This window comes from Tachyglossus aculeatus, chromosome 21 (genome assembly GCF_015852505.1).
Source record: "Tachyglossus aculeatus isolate mTacAcu1 chromosome 21, mTacAcu1.pri, whole genome shotgun sequence".
NCBI lineage: Eukaryota > Metazoa > Chordata > Mammalia > Monotremata > Tachyglossidae > Tachyglossus > Tachyglossus aculeatus.
Window position 1 is genome coordinate 2,711,625 of NC_052086.1, and position 17,844 is coordinate 2,729,468.

At 49.7% G+C, this 17,844-nt stretch overlaps 1 protein-coding gene across 1 annotated transcript in view; it reads right to left on the reverse strand.

The window, feature by feature from the left end:
* Positions 1-7,968, reverse strand: part of NIPSNAP1 (nipsnap homolog 1) — a 30,365-nt gene extending 22,397 nt beyond the window's left edge. Inside the window, exon 1 of the mRNA XM_038763371.1 lies at positions 7,837-7,968. Coding sequence (XP_038619299.1) covers positions 7,837-7,943 — 107 coding nt within the window. The 5' untranslated portion in view covers positions 7,944-7,968. The remainder of the gene's footprint in view (positions 1-7,836) is intronic.
* Between the last annotated feature and the right edge of the window lie 9,876 nt (positions 7,969-17,844).

Consider the following 17,844-nt stretch of genomic DNA (forward strand, 5'->3'; position numbering starts at 1 on the left):
TGGGGGGGGGGGGATACAAGGTGATCAAGTTGTCCCACATGGGGCTCACAATCTTCATCCCCATTTTACAGATGAGGTAACTGAGGCTCAGAGAAGTGAAGTGACTTGCCCAAGGTCACACAGCAGACAGGTGGTGGAGTCGGGATTCAAACCCATGACCTCTGATTCTCAAGCCCGGGCTCTTTCCACTGAGCCACGCTGCTTCTCTGTCCCCATCTGTCCCCGGTCTTGTCCGTAAACTCGCTGGGATGGAGTCTAAGGACTGTATTGAACTGTACTCTCCCAAGCGCTTAGTACACAGCAAACACTCAACAGATACCACTCATTCATTCAATCATATTTATTGAGCGCTTAATGATAGCATTTGAAGCAGCGTGGCTCAGTGGAAAGAGCCCGGGCTTGGGAGTCAGAGGTCGTGGGTTCTAATCCCGGCTCTGCCGCTTTTCTGCTGTGTGACCTTAGGCAAGTCACTTCACTTTTCTGTGCCTCAGTTCCCTCATCTGTAAAATGGGGATGAAGACTGTGAGCCCCACGTGGGACAACCTGATCACTCGTATCCTCCCCAGCGCTTAGAACAGTGCCTTGCACATAGTAAGCGCTCAACAAATGCCATTATTATTATTACTCTCCCCCTTTTAGACTGTGAGCCCACTGTTGGGTAGGGACTGTCTCTATGTGTTGCCAATTTGCACTTCCCAAGCGCTTAGTACAGTGCTCTGCACATAGTAAGCGCTCAATAAATACGATTGATTGATTGATTACTGACCCAGCTTTTTGCACCAAAGAAACTTCCCCTTGCCGTTAACAGGGTTGGGGACTGTAACCTCATTGTGGGCAGGGACTGTTTCCATTTATTGTTGTATTGTCCTCTCCCAAGCGCTTAATGCAGTGCTCTGCACACAGTAAGTGCTCAATAAATATGATTGAATGAATGAATGAGGCCACGTGGCCTTGGCGGGCGGCGCAGGGAGGGGGTTGTTTTTAGATTTCAGGACGGGGTCCGCTGTTTGTCTCCAAAAAGACCTTTGTTCTGCACTTCTGCCATCGAGTCATTTATTAACGTCCGACACCCCAGATAAACAGGGATTAAAATACCAACCCTAAATCGTGGTGGTGGAGGGACAGTAGGGGTGACTCTCTAGACTGTGAGCTCCCTGTGGGCAGGGAACGTGTCTATTTTTGTGTAGTCCTCTCTCAAGTGCTTAATTTAGTACTCTGCACACAGTAAGGTGTTCAATAAATATGAATAAATTCATTCATTCAATCGTATTTGAGCGCTTACTGTGTGCAGAGCACTGTACTAAACGCTTGGGAAGTACAAGTTGGCGACATATTGCGACGGTCCCTACCCAACAACGGTTAGATGTCTGCATTTGGAGAAGGGTGGGTGGGCAAGGACGATACTCTTTGCCATGTAACACCTATGTATAGCATAATTATTATTATTATTATTATTATTATTATTATATAATATATTTAATATATAATATATAACATATATAATATATAATGTAATAATAATAATAATAATTATTATTATGGTATCTGTTAAGCACTTACTATGCGCCAGGCACTGTATTGAGCACTGGGGTGGATACAAGCAAATAGGATTGGCCACAGTCCCCGTCCCGTGTGAGCTCACGGTCTCAATCCCCATTTTATAGATGAGATAACTGAGGCCCAGAGAAGTGAAGTCGCTTGCCCAGGGTCACACAGCAGACAAGTGGAGAAGGCAGGATTAGAACCCGTGAGCTTTCGATTCCCAGGTCCGTGCTCTATCCACTACGCCATGATGCTTCTCTATGCCATGCCTTATATCCTTTATGGAGAAGCAGGGTGGCTCAGTGGAAAGAGCCCGGGCTTTTCAGCTGTGTGACTGTGGGAAAGTCACTTCACTTCTCTGCGCCTCAGTTCCCTCATCTGGAAAATGGGGATTAAGATTGGGAGCCCCCCGTGGGACAACCTCATCACCTTGTAACCTCCTCAGTGCTTCGAACAGTGCTTTGCACATAGTAAGCGCTTAATAAATGCCATCATTATTATTATTATTATTATTATACCCTCCCATACCTTATATCCTCTAGGCTTCCCCCCTTTCAACCATCTTTAATGTGTGCCACTTGCGACTAAGCGCCTTGTGGGCAGGGAATGTGTCCAACTCTCCCAAGCGCTTAGTACAGTGCTCTGCACACAGTAAGCGCTCAATACGATTGATTGATTGTACTCTCCCAATCACTTAATACATGCTCTGCACACAGTAAGCGCTCAATACGATTGATTGATTGTGCTCTCCCAATCACTTAATACAGTGCTCTGCACACAGTAAGCTCTCAATACGATTGACTGATTGATTGTACTCTCCCAATCACTTAATACAGTGCTCTGCACACAGTAAGCGCTCAATATGATTGATTGATTGTGCTCTCCCAATCACTTAATACAGTGCTCTGCACACAGTAAGCTCTCAATACGATTGATTGATTGTACTCTCCCAATCACTTAATACAGTGCTCTGCACACAGTAAGTGCTCAATATGATTGATTGATTGTGCTCTCCCAATCACTTAATACAGTGCTCTGCACACAGTATGCACTCAATACGATTGATTGATTGTACTCTCCCAATCACTTAATACAGTGCTCTGCACACAATAAGCGCTCAATACGATTGATTGATTGTACTCTCCCAATCACTTAATACAGTGCTCTGCACACAGTAAGCGCTCAATACGATTGATTGATTGTACTCTCCCAATCACTTAATACAGTGCTCTGCACACAGTAAGCGCTCAATATGATTGATTGATTGTACTCTCCCAATCACTTAATACAGTGCTCTGCACACAGTAAGCGCTCAATACGATTGATTGATTGTACTCTCCCAATCACTTAATACAGTGCTCTGCACACAGTAAGAGCTCAATATGATTGATTGTGCTCTCCCAATCACTTAATACAGTGCTCTGCACACAGTAAGCGCTCAATATGATTGATTGATTGTACTCTCCCAATCACTTAATACAGTGCTCTGCACACAGTAAGTGCTCAATACGATTGATTGTACTCTTCCAATCACTTAATACAGTGCTCTGCACACAGTAAGCGCTCAATATGATTGATTGATTGTGCTCTCCCAATCACTTAATACAGTGCTCTGCACACAGTAAGCTCTCAATACGATTGATTGAACTCTCCCAATCACTTAATACAGTGCTCTGCACACAGTAAGCGCTCAATACGACTGATTGATTGTACTCTCCCAATCACTTAATACAGTGCTCTGCACATAGTAAGCCCTCAATAAATACCACTGATTGATTGACACCCTCCACCCCCGTTAGATTGAAAGCTCTAATTTTTTTAATGTTAATTTTTAAACGTTTACTGTGTGTCAGGCACCGTACTAAGCGCTGGGGTGGTTACAAGCAAAGCGGGTTGGACACAGCCCCTGTCCCGCATGGGGCTCACAGTCTTAATCCCCATTTTACAGATGAGGTAAGTGAGGCCCACAGAAGTGAAATGACTTGCCCAAGGTCACCCAGCTGATGAGGGGCAGGGCTAGGGTTAGAAAGCAGGTCCTTCGGACTCCTAGGCCCGGGCTCTATCCCTGAGGCCACAGCTCGCTGTGGGCAGAAGACGTGTCTTTCTTGTTCTGTTGTATTCTCCCAAGCGTTTAGTACAGTGCTTTGCACACAGTAAGTGCTCAATAAATATGGTTGAATGGGGGATTCTTCCCATTACCACCACCTGCTTTGCACACAGTAAGCGCTCAATAAATATGGTTGAATGGGGGATTCTTCCCATTACCACCACCTGCTCAAACCTCTCCTTACACCCCTGGCTTCCAGGCTGGGAAAAATGGACAATAGTTAGAGCAACTCACCGGACGCTTAGTACAGTGCTCTGCACACAGTAAGCGCTCAATAAATACGATTGATTGATTGACGGTGGAGAACCAAGATGCCCGGTGGGAAGCACAGCAGGATTTGCCCATCCCATTTCGGCCAGAGAATTTCAACTAGTCATTCATCCAATCGTATTTATTGAGCGCTTACTGTGTGCAGAGCACTGGACTAAGCGCTTGGGAAGTCCAAGTCGGCAACATATAGAGACGGTCCCTACCCAACAACGGGCTCACGGTCTAGAAGGGGGAGACAGACAGCGTTTACAGTGTGCAGAGCACTGTACTAAGCGCTTGGGAAGTCCAAGTCGGCAACATATAGAGACGGTCCCTTCCCAACAACGGGCTCACAGTCAAGAAGGGGGAGACAGACAGCGCTTACTGTGTGCAGAGCACTGTACTAAGCGCTTGGGAAGTACAAGTCGGTAACATATAGAGACGGTCCCTACCCGACTAGAGGTGGGGAGACAGATAACAGAAGAAAACATGTAGACAGGTGTCAAAATCATCAGAATAAACAGAATTGAAGCTAGATGCACATCATTAACAAAATAAATAGTAAATAGTCACCCTGGCCACAGGAGAAGGTCAGTGATGGAGCCAAGAGTGGAATCCGGATTTCCCAATTTCCAGTCACCGGGACATCTTGCCTGAACTTCACGGGTTCAAGTCCCTCCGTCTCCCCCTCTATCAATCAATCAATCGTATTTATTGAGCGCTTACTGTGTGCAGAGCACTGTACTAAGCGCTTGGGAAGTCCAAGTTGGCAACATCTAGAGATGGTCCCTACCCAACAACGGGCTCACGGTCTAGAAGGGGGAGACAGACGGCACTAACTGTGTGCAGAGCACTGGACTAAGCGCTTGGGAAGTCCAAGTCGGCAACATTGAGAGACGGTCCCTACCCCACAACGGGCTCACAGTCTGGAGGTGGGGAGACAGACAACAGAACAAAACATGTAGACAGGTGTCAAAATCGTCAGAATAAATAGAATTAAAGCTAGATGCACATCATTAACAAAATAAATAGTAAATAGTCACCCTGGCCACAGGAGAAGGTCAGTGATGGAGCCAAGAGTGGAATCCGGATTTCCCAATTTCCAGTCACCGGGACATCTTGCCTGAACTTCATGGGTTCAATTCCCTCCGTCTCCCCCTCTATCAATCAATCAATCAATCGTATTTATTGAGCGCTTACTGTGTGCTGAGCACTGTACTAAGCGCTTGGGAAGTCCAAGTTGGCAACATAGAGAGACAGTCCCTACCCCACAACGGGCTCACAGTCTAGAAAGGGGAGACAGACGGCGCTTACTGTGTGCAGAGCACTGGACTAAGCGCTTGGAAGTCCAAGTCGGCAACATAGAGAGACGGTCCCTACCCCACAACGGGCTCACAGTATGGAGGTGGGGTGACAGACAACAGAAGAAAACATGTAGACAGGTGTCAAAATCGTCAGAATAAATAGAATTAAAGCTAGATGCACATCATTAACAAAATAAATAGTAAATAGTCACCCTGGCCACAGGAGAAGGTCAGTGATGGAGCCAAGAGTGGAATCCGGATTTCCCAATTTCCAGTCACCGGGACTTCTTCCCTGACCTTCACGGGTTCGATTCCCTCGGTCTCCCCCTCTAGACTGACAGCTCCTTGCAGGCAGGCATCGTGCCTCCCGATTCTACTGGACTGTAGTCTCCGAAGCCCGCGGTCGGCACCCAATAAATACCCCTGATGGATTGATTGGGAGGACACTCCCAAGTTGAAAGGCCCATGCTGGGCTCAGTGCGGTGCCATTGGTGGGAGGCAGAGCGGCCCAGTGGAAACAGCAGCGGACGGGAAGGCCGGGGACCCGGGTTCGAGTTCCCGTTTGGCCCATCGGCTTACTCTTGGAAAGAGCCCGGGTTTGGGAGTCAGAAGTCTTGGGTTCTAATCCCAGCTTCTCTACTTGTCTGCTGTGTCACCTTGGGCAAAGTCACTCAACTTCTCTGTGCCTCAGTTCCCTCATCTGTAAAATGGGGATGAAGACTGCGAGCCCCCCAGTGGGACAACCTGATCACCTGGTAACCTCCCCAGCGCTTAGAACAGTGCTTTGCACATAGTAAGCCCTTAATAAATGCCATCATCATGTCACAGCACACACTTCCACACGTGAAGGAGGGTGAGGTGCCATTTGTCCCTAATCTGCAGGGCCACTGAAGAAACTCAGGTCTGTTTCAGGCCCGAACCCAGAGACCCAAGCCAACCTCCTGTGGCGGAAAAGTTTAAGCACAAATCATCATCAATCGTATTTATTGAGCGCTTACTGTGTGCAGAGCACTGGACTAAGCGCTTGGGAAGTCCAAGTTGGCAACATATGGAGACAGTCCCTACCCAACAGTGGGCTCACAGTCTAAAAGGGGGAGACAGAGAACAAAACCAAACATACTAACAAAATCAAATAAATATCAATGTTAGCCGCGCGGCCGAGTGGAAAGAGCCCAGGCCTGAGACCCAGAGGACCTGGTTCCTAATCCCCTCCCGCCCCTTGTCTGCTGTGTGACCTTGGCCGAGTCACTTCACTTCTCTGGGCCTCAGTGACCTACCTCATCTGTAAAAATAGGGGTTAAGGCTATAAGCCGTTTGTGGGACAGGGCCTGGGTCCCACCCGGTTAGCTTGTAGTGACCCCGGTGCTTACTACAGCGCCTGGCACCTAGTAAGTGCTTAAATACCATGAAACAAATGCTCAGAAAAGGGAAGGCAGAGCCAGGGTCGCTCCGGTTCTGTGAGGTCGTTGTGGGCTGGGAATGTGTGTACCGGCTCTGTTGTAGTGTGCTCTCCCGAGCGCTTAGCACAGGGCTCTGCAAACTGTAAGGGCTCAGGAAATACCACTGACTGACTGGGGGGGGACTCCGCCTACTGTGGTCCGGGGCTAGCCCCTCGGGGTCCCCTCCCTCTCCACCTCCGCCTTCCCTCTTTCCTCCTCCTTGCCCCCAACCTCCCCCATCCCCCCCCATCCCCCTCCCCTCTTTCCTCCTCCTTGGCCCCCAACCTCCCCCATCCCCCTCCTCCTCCCTCCCCCCATGTTCCCCATTCGCCCACCTCCTCCCTCCCCCCCCACCTTCCCCCTCCCTCCCCCACCACCTTCCCCATTCCCCCTCCTCCTCCCTCCACCAACCCCCACCTCCCCCAGTCCCCCTCTCCTCCCCTATTCCCCCCTCTCTTCCTCCTCCCCCCACCTCCCTTATTCCCCCTTTTCCTCCTCCCCCCTCCTCCCCATTCCTCCCACTCCTCCTCCTTCCCCCCACCTCTCCCACTCCTCCTCCTTCCCCCATCTCTCCCACTCCTCCTCCTTCCCCATCTCCCCATTCCCCCTCCTCCTCCTTCCCCCATCTCCCCATTCCTCCCACTCCTCCTCCTTCCCCATCTCCCCATTCCTCCCCCTCCTCCTCCTTCCCCATCTCCCCATTCCTCCCACTCCTCCTCCTTCCCCCATCTCCCCATTCCTCCCACTCCTCCTCCTTCCCCCACCTCCCCATTCCTCCCACTCCTCCTCCTTCCCCCACCTCCCCATTCCTCCCACTCCTCCTCCGTCCCCCCATCTCCCCATTCCTCCCCCTCCCCCTCCTTCCCCCCATCTCCCCATTCCTCCCACTCCTCCTCCTTCCCCCATCTCCCCATTCCTCCCCCTCCCCCTCCTTCCCCCATCTCCCCATTCCTCCCACTCCTCCTCCTTCCCCCATCTCCCCATTCCTCCCCCTCCCCCTCCTTCCCCCCATCTCCCCATTCCTCCCACTCCTCCTCCTTCCCCCATCTCCCCATCCCTCCCACTCCCCCTCCTTCCCCCCACCTCCCCATTCCCCCCCTTCCTCCTCCCTCTCATCTCCCCATTCCCCCCTCTCTTCCCCCGTCCCCCCATCTCCCGGGGGTGACGGGGCCCGGGGGTGTCTCTCCGCCCTCACCTGGCGGCGGTCGGGGCCCCGGTCCGGTCCCCGAGCAGTGGCGGCGGCGGCGTTGGCGGCCCGGGGAGGAGGAGGAGGCGGCGGCGGCGGCAGATTCGCAGCGCCATGTTGGGGCGGCGCTGGGGCGGAGCGGGCCGGGCCGGGACGGGCCGGGCCGGGCGGGGCGGACCCCCGGCAGCCCCCGACACCCGCGGACGGGCGGGCGGACGGGCGGGCGGACCCACGGACGGGCCGGGCCGGGCCGATCAGCGGGAAGGGGCGGAGCTTGGAAGGAAGAGGGGCGGAGTGAGCGGCCGAGGCGAGGGGGCGGGGATTGCACCACGGCGGGGCGGGGCCAGCAGGGGCCCGAGGGGCGGGGATTGGGCGAGACGGGAAAGGGGAGGGGCCGGGGCGAGAAAGGGGCGGGGCTAGCAGGGGCCCGAGGGGCGGGGATTGGACGAGAAGAAAGGGGTGGGGCTAGCGCAGGAGAGGGGGCGGGGCTTGTGCGAGGTGGGGCGGGGCCCGTGGGGGCTGAGGATTGGCCGAGAAGGCAAGGGGCGGGGCTAACGGAGGAGAAGGGGCGGGGATAGCAGGGGCTGAGGGCGGGACGAGAAGGAAAGGGGCGGGGCTAAAGGAGAAGGGGCGGGGCCTGTGCGGGAAAGGGGCGGGGTTAGCAGGGGCTGAGGGGCGAAGATTGGACGAGAAGGAAAGGGGAGGGGCTAGCAGAGGAGAGGGGGCGGGGCTTCTATGAGAGGGGGCGGGGCCTGTGTGAGAAGGGGGAGGTTAGCAGGGGCTAAGGGGCAGAGATTGGACGAGAAGGAAAGGGGGCGGGGCGAGAGGAGGAGAAGGGGCGGGGTAGCCGGGGCTCAGAGGCGGGGATTGGACGAGAAGGAAAGGGGCGGGGCTAGCAGAGGAGGGGGGCGTAGCTTCTATGAGAAGGGGCGGGGCCTGTGTGAGAAAGGGGACACAGTCTCCTAGACTGTGAGCCCGCTGCTGGGTAGGGACCGTCTCTAGATGTTGCCAGTTTGTACTTCCCAAGCGCTTAGTACAGCGCTCTGCACACAGTAAGCGCTCAATAAATACGACTGAATGAAGGGGGAGAGGTTAGCAGGGGCTACGGGGCGGGGATTGGGCGAGAAAGAAAGGAGGCGGGACTAGCGGAAGAGAAGGGCCGGGATTGGACGAGAAGGAACGGGGCGGGGCTAGCAGAAGCGAGGGGCGGGGCTTGCGTGAGATGGGGGCGGGGCTAGAGGAGGAGAAGGAGCGGGATTGGACGAGAAGGAAAGGGGCGGGGCTTTCAGAGGCGAGGGGGCGGGGCTGGCAGGGGAGGAGGAGAGGAGCTGGACAATAACATTCATTCATTCATTCATTCACTCAGTCGTATTTATTGAGCGCTTACTTCATCATCATCAATCGTATTTATTGAGCGCTTACTCTGTGCAGAGAACTGTACTAAGCGCTTGGGAAGTACAAATTGGCAACATAGAGAGACAGTCCCTACCCAACAGTGGGCTCACAGTCTAAAAGGGGGAGACAGAGAACAAAACCAAACATACTAACAAAATAAAATAAATAGAATAGACATGTACAAGTAAAATAGAGTAATAAATATGTACAAACATATATACATATATACAGGTGATACATATATACAGGTGCTCCCTCAGGGGCCATTCTATCAGTTTTGGAGAGGATGCTGTTGGGGAATTTGTGAACGGTTTTGAGATACTGCGTGTCTGTCTGGCTAGAACACACGGCATCACTGGAAGAAACAGTTCTGCGCAGGTACGCTGGCAACGGATGTGACCCATCAATCAATCAATCAATCGTATTTATTGAGCGCTTACTATGTGCAGAGCACTGTACTAAGCGCTTGGGAAGTACAAATTGGCATCACATAGAGACAGTCCCTACCCAACAGTGGGCTCACAGTCTAAAAGGGGGAGACAGAGAACAGAACCAAACATACCAACAAAATAAAATAAGTAGGATAGAAATGTACAAGTAAAATAAATAGAGTAATAAATATGTACAACCATATATACATATATACAGGGAATACCCATCACGTGTCTTTTCCTTTATGTGGGATTTGTCGAGAAGGGAATCCCGCTTCACAGGCCCTTTGGAGCTGCTGTTTTAATCTCAGCTTGATCCTCTGATTTACTCTGCGTTTCACCTGTCCCTGGAAGCGTTTCAGAGTCTCCTGTTTTGTCTGCTCTTGCTCCTTTAGCTTCTTTTCTATCAGAAATGCAGAAACAAACGCCGGGGTTTCCTCGGGGTTACCCCCTCGCGGGGCACTCTCCACCCAAGCCCCAACGGGTGCCACGGCCTGGCTCCTCTCAGCCAGTACCGCCAGCAAGGTCCGGCTCTTCTCTTCGAGGGTCCGGGCCCGGAGCAGCCTGGGGATGCTGTGCTGCCTCGTTGGGGGGCACCATCTTGACGGGCATCGGGGGTCAGGGGGGTCGTCAGGGGGAGCAGATCGCTGAGGGGTCCCAAGGACCAGCGCCTCAACGGCCACTTCCGGCCTCCATCTTCAGCCACCTTTGCTGCCCCGTTGGCTGTCGGCTTACTGTGTGCAGAGCACTGGAATAAGCGCTCGGAAAGTACAATTCGGCAACAGATAGAGACAGTCCCCGCCCAAAGGGTTCACAGTCTTGTTCAACGGAACAAGTAGACAGGTGTCAAGACCATCAGAATAGATAATGATGGCATTTTTATTAAGCACTTACTATGTGGAAAGCACTGTTCTAAGTGCTGGGGAGGTTACAAGGTGATCGGGTTGTCCCCCGGGGGGCTCACAGTCTTAATCCCCATTTTCCAGATGAGGGAACTGAGTCCCAGAGAAGTGAAGTGACTTGCCCAAAGTCACACAGCTGACAGTTGGCGGCGCGGGATTTGAACCCATGACCTCCGACTCCAAAGCCCGGGCTCTTTCCACTGAGTCACGCTGCTTCTCTAGCCATGCTGCTTGTCTATAGTTATAAATTACATAATTTATAATTCTATAAGTTGAATTATAGCTATATACACATCTTTAGAGAAGCAGCGTGGCTCATTGGGAAGAACCCGGGCTTGGGAGTCAGAGGTCATGGGTTCTAATCCCTGCTCTGCTGCTTGTCAGCTGTGTGACCTTGGGCAAGTCATTTCACTTCTCTGGGCCTCAATGACCTCATCTGTAAAATGGGACTGTGAAGACTGTGAGCCCCACGTGGGACAACCTGTTCACCTTGTATCCTCCTCAGTGCTTAGAACAGTGCTTTGCACATAGTAAGTGCTTAACAAATGCCATCATTACGATTATCATTAATAGAGTAATAAATATGTATAGACACAAGTGCTGTAGGGAGGGGAAGGGGATAGGGCAGAGGGAGGGGAGGGGAACTCAGTCTGGGAAGGCCTCCTGGAGGAGGTGAGCCTTCAGTAGGACTTTAAAAAGGGGACGACGAGTGATTGTTTGGCGGATGTGTTTCTAGACTGTGAGCCCGTTTTGGGTAGGGACCACCTCTATATGTTGCCAACTTGTACTTCCCAAGCGCTTAGTACAGTGTTCTGCACACGGTAAATGCTCAGTAAATACGACTGAATGAACGAATGCGTGGAGGGAGGGCATTCCCGGCCAGAGGTAGGACGCGGGCTGGGGGTCGACGGTGGGACAGGTGAGAACGAGGCCCAGTGAGGAGGTGAGCAGCAACAGAGGAGCGGAGGGTGTGAGCTGGGATGGAGAAGGAAAGAAAGTACAGTACAGTGCTCTGCACACAGTAAGCGCTCAATAAATACAATTGATGATGATGAAAGAAAGGAGGTGAGGAAAGAAGCGGCTCATGACCCCTGACTCCCAAGCCTGGGCTCTCTCCACTAGGCTTTGCCAAGGTCAAAAAGCAAACGAGTGGCAAGACAACAGGCAGGTTGCTCCATATCTTACCTTGTTCCTTTTTAGCTTTCACCTGCACTCAGACAGTGCTTGACACCTAATCAGCGCTTAAAAAATACCGTTGCCACCCCTTCCTCTTCCTCTTCCCAACCCAAGATTCCCCCAGCCCAGCCAATTCACTCTACTACCCAGATCATTTTTCTCAGAAATCCTTCTATTCACAGCCCCCGACTCCTCCAAAAAGGCAAATGTCTGCCCTTCCATCTCCACACCCAACAGAAATTCCTCACTATCTGCCTTAAAACCACTCAATGAGTTCTGTCCTCCATAATCATCATCATCATCAATCGTATTTATTGAGCGCTTACTGTGTGCAGAGCACTGGACTAAGCACTTGGGAAGTACAAGTTGGCAACATATAGAGACAGGCCCTACCCAATAGTGGGCTCACAGTCTAAAAGGGGGAGACAGAGAACAAAACCAAACATACTAACAAAATAAAATAAATAGAATAGATAAGCACAAGTAAAATAAATAAATAAATAAATGTATCCTTGCTCTTCGCCCACTACAATCTGGCCTACACACGGCCCCGCTCTTACCAACTTAATTACGGAGCCTCGATCTCGTCTCTTTTGCTGTCGACCCCTTGCTCGTCACTCCCTCCCCTTTCGTACCTGACAGACCCTTCTCCTCATCTTCAAAGTCCTACTAAAATCATATCTCCTCCAGGAAGCCTTCCCGACTAAAATCTCATCTCTCTACCTATTCTCCATCCCTTCGGCATCACCTAAGTAGCAGGGCGAAGTGGACAGCGCCCAGGCCTGGGAAGTCTGAAGGTCAAGGGTTCTAATCCCAGCTCCGCCACTTCTTTGCTGCGTGACCTTGGGCGAGTCACTTGTCTTCTCTGGGCTTCAGTTCCCTTATGGGTAAAATGGGAATTAAGAGTGTGAGCCCCACGTGGGACAGGGCCTTTGTCCAACCCAACTATCTTGTCGCTACCCCAGTGCTTAGAACAGTGCCTGGCACTTAGTAAGCGCTTAACCAATAACATAATTATTATCAGCATCTATGCACTTAAGTCCATACCCCTTAAACCCTAGAATACTCACCCTGTCCCTGGCCCCACAGAACTTAAGCATCTTCCATTCATTCAGTTGCATTTATTGAGCACTTACTGTGCGCTGAGCACTGTATTAAGCACTTGGGAGAGTACAGTCCCGGCTCCGCCACTTGTCAGCTGTGTGACTTTGGGCAAGGCGCAATTTCTCTGGGCCTCAGTTCCCTCATCTGTAAAATGCGGATTAAGACTGTCAGTCCCACGTGGGACAACCTGATCACCGTGTATCCTCCCCAGCGCTTTGAACAGCGCTTTCCACATAGTAAGCACTTAACAAATGCCACCATTATTTCCAGAGCTTAGAACAGCGTTTTGAACATAGTAAGCGCTTAACAAATGCCATTAATATTATTATTATTACAATACAATAGACACATTCCCTGCCCACAATGAGCTGACAGTAGAGAGACAACGATCTTACACCTAAAATCTGTTTTCCCCCCCCGCCCCATCCCCCCGGATTGAGAATGGGAATGATGCCCATCTATTATTGTCTCCCAAGTGCTTAGTACAGCGCTCTGCAGACAGTAAGGGATCAATAAATAGCACTGGATGATTGATCTAGCCAGTATCGCTCCGGTGAACCTGCCACCACCCCCGTATGTCATTATTGTTCTCTCCCAAGTGCTTAGTACAGTGCTGTACAGCCCTTGGTACTCAATAAATTGGACTGATTGACTGATCGATGAATTAAACTCCCCTCAAACTAGGAGCACCTCATGGCAGAAAGGCTGCAATTTTCCTGTTTGGTGTCCTGAGTGTTCCGGGTATAGTCTCAGGAGATGATTCCCCACAGCACTTGTATATATTTGTACAGATTTATTCCTCTATTTATTTTACTTGTACATATTTACCGTTTATTTTGTTAATGATGTGCATACAGCCATAATTCTATTTGTTCTGACGATTTTGACACCTGTCTACATGTTTTTTTTGTTGTCTGTCTCCCCCTTCTAGATTGTGAGCCCGTTATTGGGTAGGGACTATATGTTGCCAACTTGTACTTCCCAAACGCTTAGTACAGTGCTCTGCACACAGTAAGTGCTCAATAAATACTATTGAATGAATGAATGATTCCCAAATCTACAGCTCCAGCCCTGACCTGCTCTGAAATCTTTTCTCCTTTCTTTAGAACATCACCATCTGAATTGCAAATTGATAATAATAATAATAATAATAATGGCATTTATTAAGCGCTTACTATGTGCAAATCACTGTTCTAAGCGCTGGGGAGGTTACAAGGTGATCAGGTTGTCCCACGTGGGGCTCACAGTCAACCCCATTTTACAGATGAGGATGTCCCACGGGGGGCTCACAGTCTTAATCCCCATTTGCCAGATGAGGGAACTGAGGCACAGAGAAGTGAAGTGACTTGCCCAAAGTCACACAGCTGACAAGTGGCGGAGCGGGAATTTGAACCCATGACCTCTGACTCCAAAGCCCGGGCTCTTTCCACTGAGCCACGCTGCTTCTTTCTATTTTAGTGCACTGCTGCTCAAAAAATACCATTCATCGACAAAGCACTTGAGAAACTACAACAGAAGCAGGAGTCTCATTTCTTCCTTTATTTATATCTATTTATTTATATTAATGTCTGCCTCCCCCTCTAGACTTTGAAGCTCTCTGTGGGCAGCAATGTGTCTGTTCATTGTTGTATTGTACTTCTCCCAAGTGTTTAGTACAGTGGTTTGCACAGAGTAGGCGCTCAGTAAATACAATTGAATGAAGTTTCTAGCTCAGACGGATTTTACACTGTAATGAGGGAGACAAACTTTGAAATATTTACAAGTGGGTTAAACAGAACCAAGTGACAACTATCAATCCTAAAGATAGGGAGAAGCCACGTGGCTCGGTGGAAAGAGCCCGGAGTTGGGAGTCAGAGGTCGTGGGTTCTAATCACAGCTCTGTCACTTATCAGCTGGGTGACTTTGGGCAAGTCACTTCACTTCTCTGGGCCTCAGTTAACTCATCTGTAAAGTGGGGAGTAAGACTGTGAGCCCCACGTGGGACAACCTGATCACCTTGTATCTCCCCCAGCGCTTAGAACAGTGCTTGGCACATAGTAAGTGTTTAACAAATGCCGTCATTATTATATATAGTGGTGTGTGTTCCACACTTACTGCGTGTTAAGAGCTGTGTGTGTAACATGAGGTAACGACACTGGCACATTGTTTTGCGTGTGCAGTGTGACATGCTTGCCAATTTGTACTTCCCAAGCGCTTAGTACAGTGCTCTGCACATAGTAAGCGCTCAATAAATACGATTGATGATGATGATGCTAGCTCAACGTGATGAGTGAAGAGTCATGTGTGAGCCCACTGTTGGGTAGGGACCGTCTCTATATGTTGCCAACTTGGACTTCCCAAGCGCTTAGTACAGTGCTCTGCACACAGTAAGCGCTCAATAAATACGATTGATTGATTGATTGGAATGTAGGGGGGCTGTTTTAGATCCAGGTCAGGGTGGTCGAATATCTGCAGCCAGGCCTGATTGATCTTCAAAGTTAAATAAAACGGAAACATTGAAAATACTTCTATTTTTAGAAATAGAAGTTTACGAGATTTTAAGGGATTGATGAAAAGCGAGGTTTCCTCTCACCAGCCTCTCCTTTTTCTAGCCCCTAATCACCATTAAACCAAGATTGCCTCGTAAGCATTGTCAAGGAAATTGCCTTGGAAATTGCCAGCTAGGGATCAATCAATCAATCAATCGTATTTATTGAGCGCTTACTATGTGCAGAGCACTGTACTAAGCGCTTGGGAAGTACAAATTGGCAACACAGAGACAGTCCCTACCCAACAGTGGGCACACAGTCTAAAAGGGGGAGACAGAGAACAGAACCAAACATACCAACAAAATAAAATAAATAGGATAGAAATGTACAAGTAAAATAAATAAATAAATAAATAAATAGAGTAATAAATATGTACAACCATATATACATATATACAGGTGCTGTGGGGAAGGGAAGGAGGTAAGATGGGGGGGATGGAGAGGGAGACGAGGGGGAGAGGAAGGAAGGGATGTCTGGGATATAGGAAAGCAGTCGAAATTTCCGGAGACTAAGGACTCCAGATTAATTTCCCAGGTACTTCGCCTCAATCCCCACCTCCCCCTACCCTCTCCACCAAATTAAACTGAGTCCCCTAAAAATGACGGAGGACATAACTTTCCTCTCTTGACTATTCAAGTCTGGACAATATTCACCCTAAAGGTCTAGGGGCCTGAAATGGAAATTTATCCGTGCCAACCATCACGAAGCCGCATCGTCTACGGGATGACTGCAAGCCTGGGAGCCAGAGGACCTGGGTTCTAATCCCGGCTCACTTTTTAAAAAAAAAAATAATAATAATAATGGCATTTATTAAAAGCTTACTATGTGCAAAGCACTGTTCTAAGCGCTGAGAAGGTTACAAGGTGATCAGGTTGTCCCACGGGGGGCTCACAGTCTTAATCCCCATTTTACAGATGAGGGAATTGAGGCCAAGAGAAGTGAAGTGACTTGCCCGAAGTCACACAGCTGACGGAGCCGGGACTTGAACCCATGACCTCTGACTCCAAAGCCCGTGCTCTTTCCACTGAGCCACGCTGCTTCTCTTAATGGTACTTAAGTTCTTACTATGTGCCAAGCACTATTTTGAGAGCTGCAGTAGATAGAAAGTAATCAGGTTCCACACAGTCTCTGAGCTCAGTGTGGGCAGGGATCATCACTGTTTATTGTTGTATTGTACTTTCCCAAGCGCTTAGTACAGTGCTCTGCACACCATAAGCGCTCAATAAATAGGACTGAATAAATGTCCCACTTAAGGCTCCTAGTCTTAACCCCCATTTTACAGATGAGGTAACTGAGGCCCAGTGACGTGATGATAATAATAATAATAATGATGGCATTTAAGCGCTTACTATGTACCAAAGCACTGTTCTAAGCACCGGGGAGGTTACAAGGTGATCAGGTTGTCCCACGGGGGGCTCACAGCCTTAATCCCCATTGGACAGATGAGGGAACTGAGGCCCAGATGAGTTAAGTGACTTAATAATGAGAAGCAGCGTGGCTCAGTGGAAAGAGCCCGGGGTTTGGAGTCAGAGGTCATGGGTTCGAATCCCAGCTCCACCAATTGTCAGCTGTGTGACTTTGGGCAAGTCGCTTAACTTCTCTGGGCCTCAGTTACCTCATCTGTAAAATGGGGATTAAGACTGTGAGCCCCCTGTGGGACAACCTGTTCACCTTGTAGCCTTCCCAGCACTTAGAACAGTGCTTTGCACATAGTAAGCGCTTAATAAATGACATTATTAATAATAATAATGATGGTATTTGTTCATTCATTCAATCGTATTTATTTAGCGCTTACTGTGTGCAGAGCACTGTACTAAGCGCTTGGGAAGTACAAGTTGGCAACATATAGAGACGGTCCCTACCCAACAGTGGGCTCACAGTCTAGAAGGGGGAGACAGACAACAAAACATTAACAAAATCACAATTAGGTGGGAGCGCAATATTCAACATTCACATTTAAGGATGCAATGAATTACATTCATGGGAAAAGTAGCATGGCATAGAGGACAGAGCACAGGCCTGCCAGGGAGTCAGAAGGTCATGGGTTCTAATCCCCGCTCTGCCACGTGTCTGCTGTGTGACTTTGAGCAAGTCACTTCACTTTTCTCGGCCTCAGTTACCTCATCTGTAAAATGGGGATTGAGACTGGGAGCCCCACGTGGGACAGGGGCTGTGTCCAACCTGATAACCTCCTATCTACCTCTGCACTTAGAACAGTACTTGGCACATAGTAAGCGCTTAAATTGTCTCTCTCTGTTGCCAAATTGTACTTTCCAAGTGGTTAGTACAGTGCTCTGCACACAGTAAGCACTCAATACGATTGAATGAATTAATGAAATACCATAATTATTATGGTATACTAGACTGTGGTATTATGGTATTCTAGTCTTCTAGACTGTGAGCCCACTGTTGGGTAGGGACCATCTCTATATGTTGCCAACTTGTACTTCCCAAGCGCTTAGTACAGTGGTCTGCACAGAG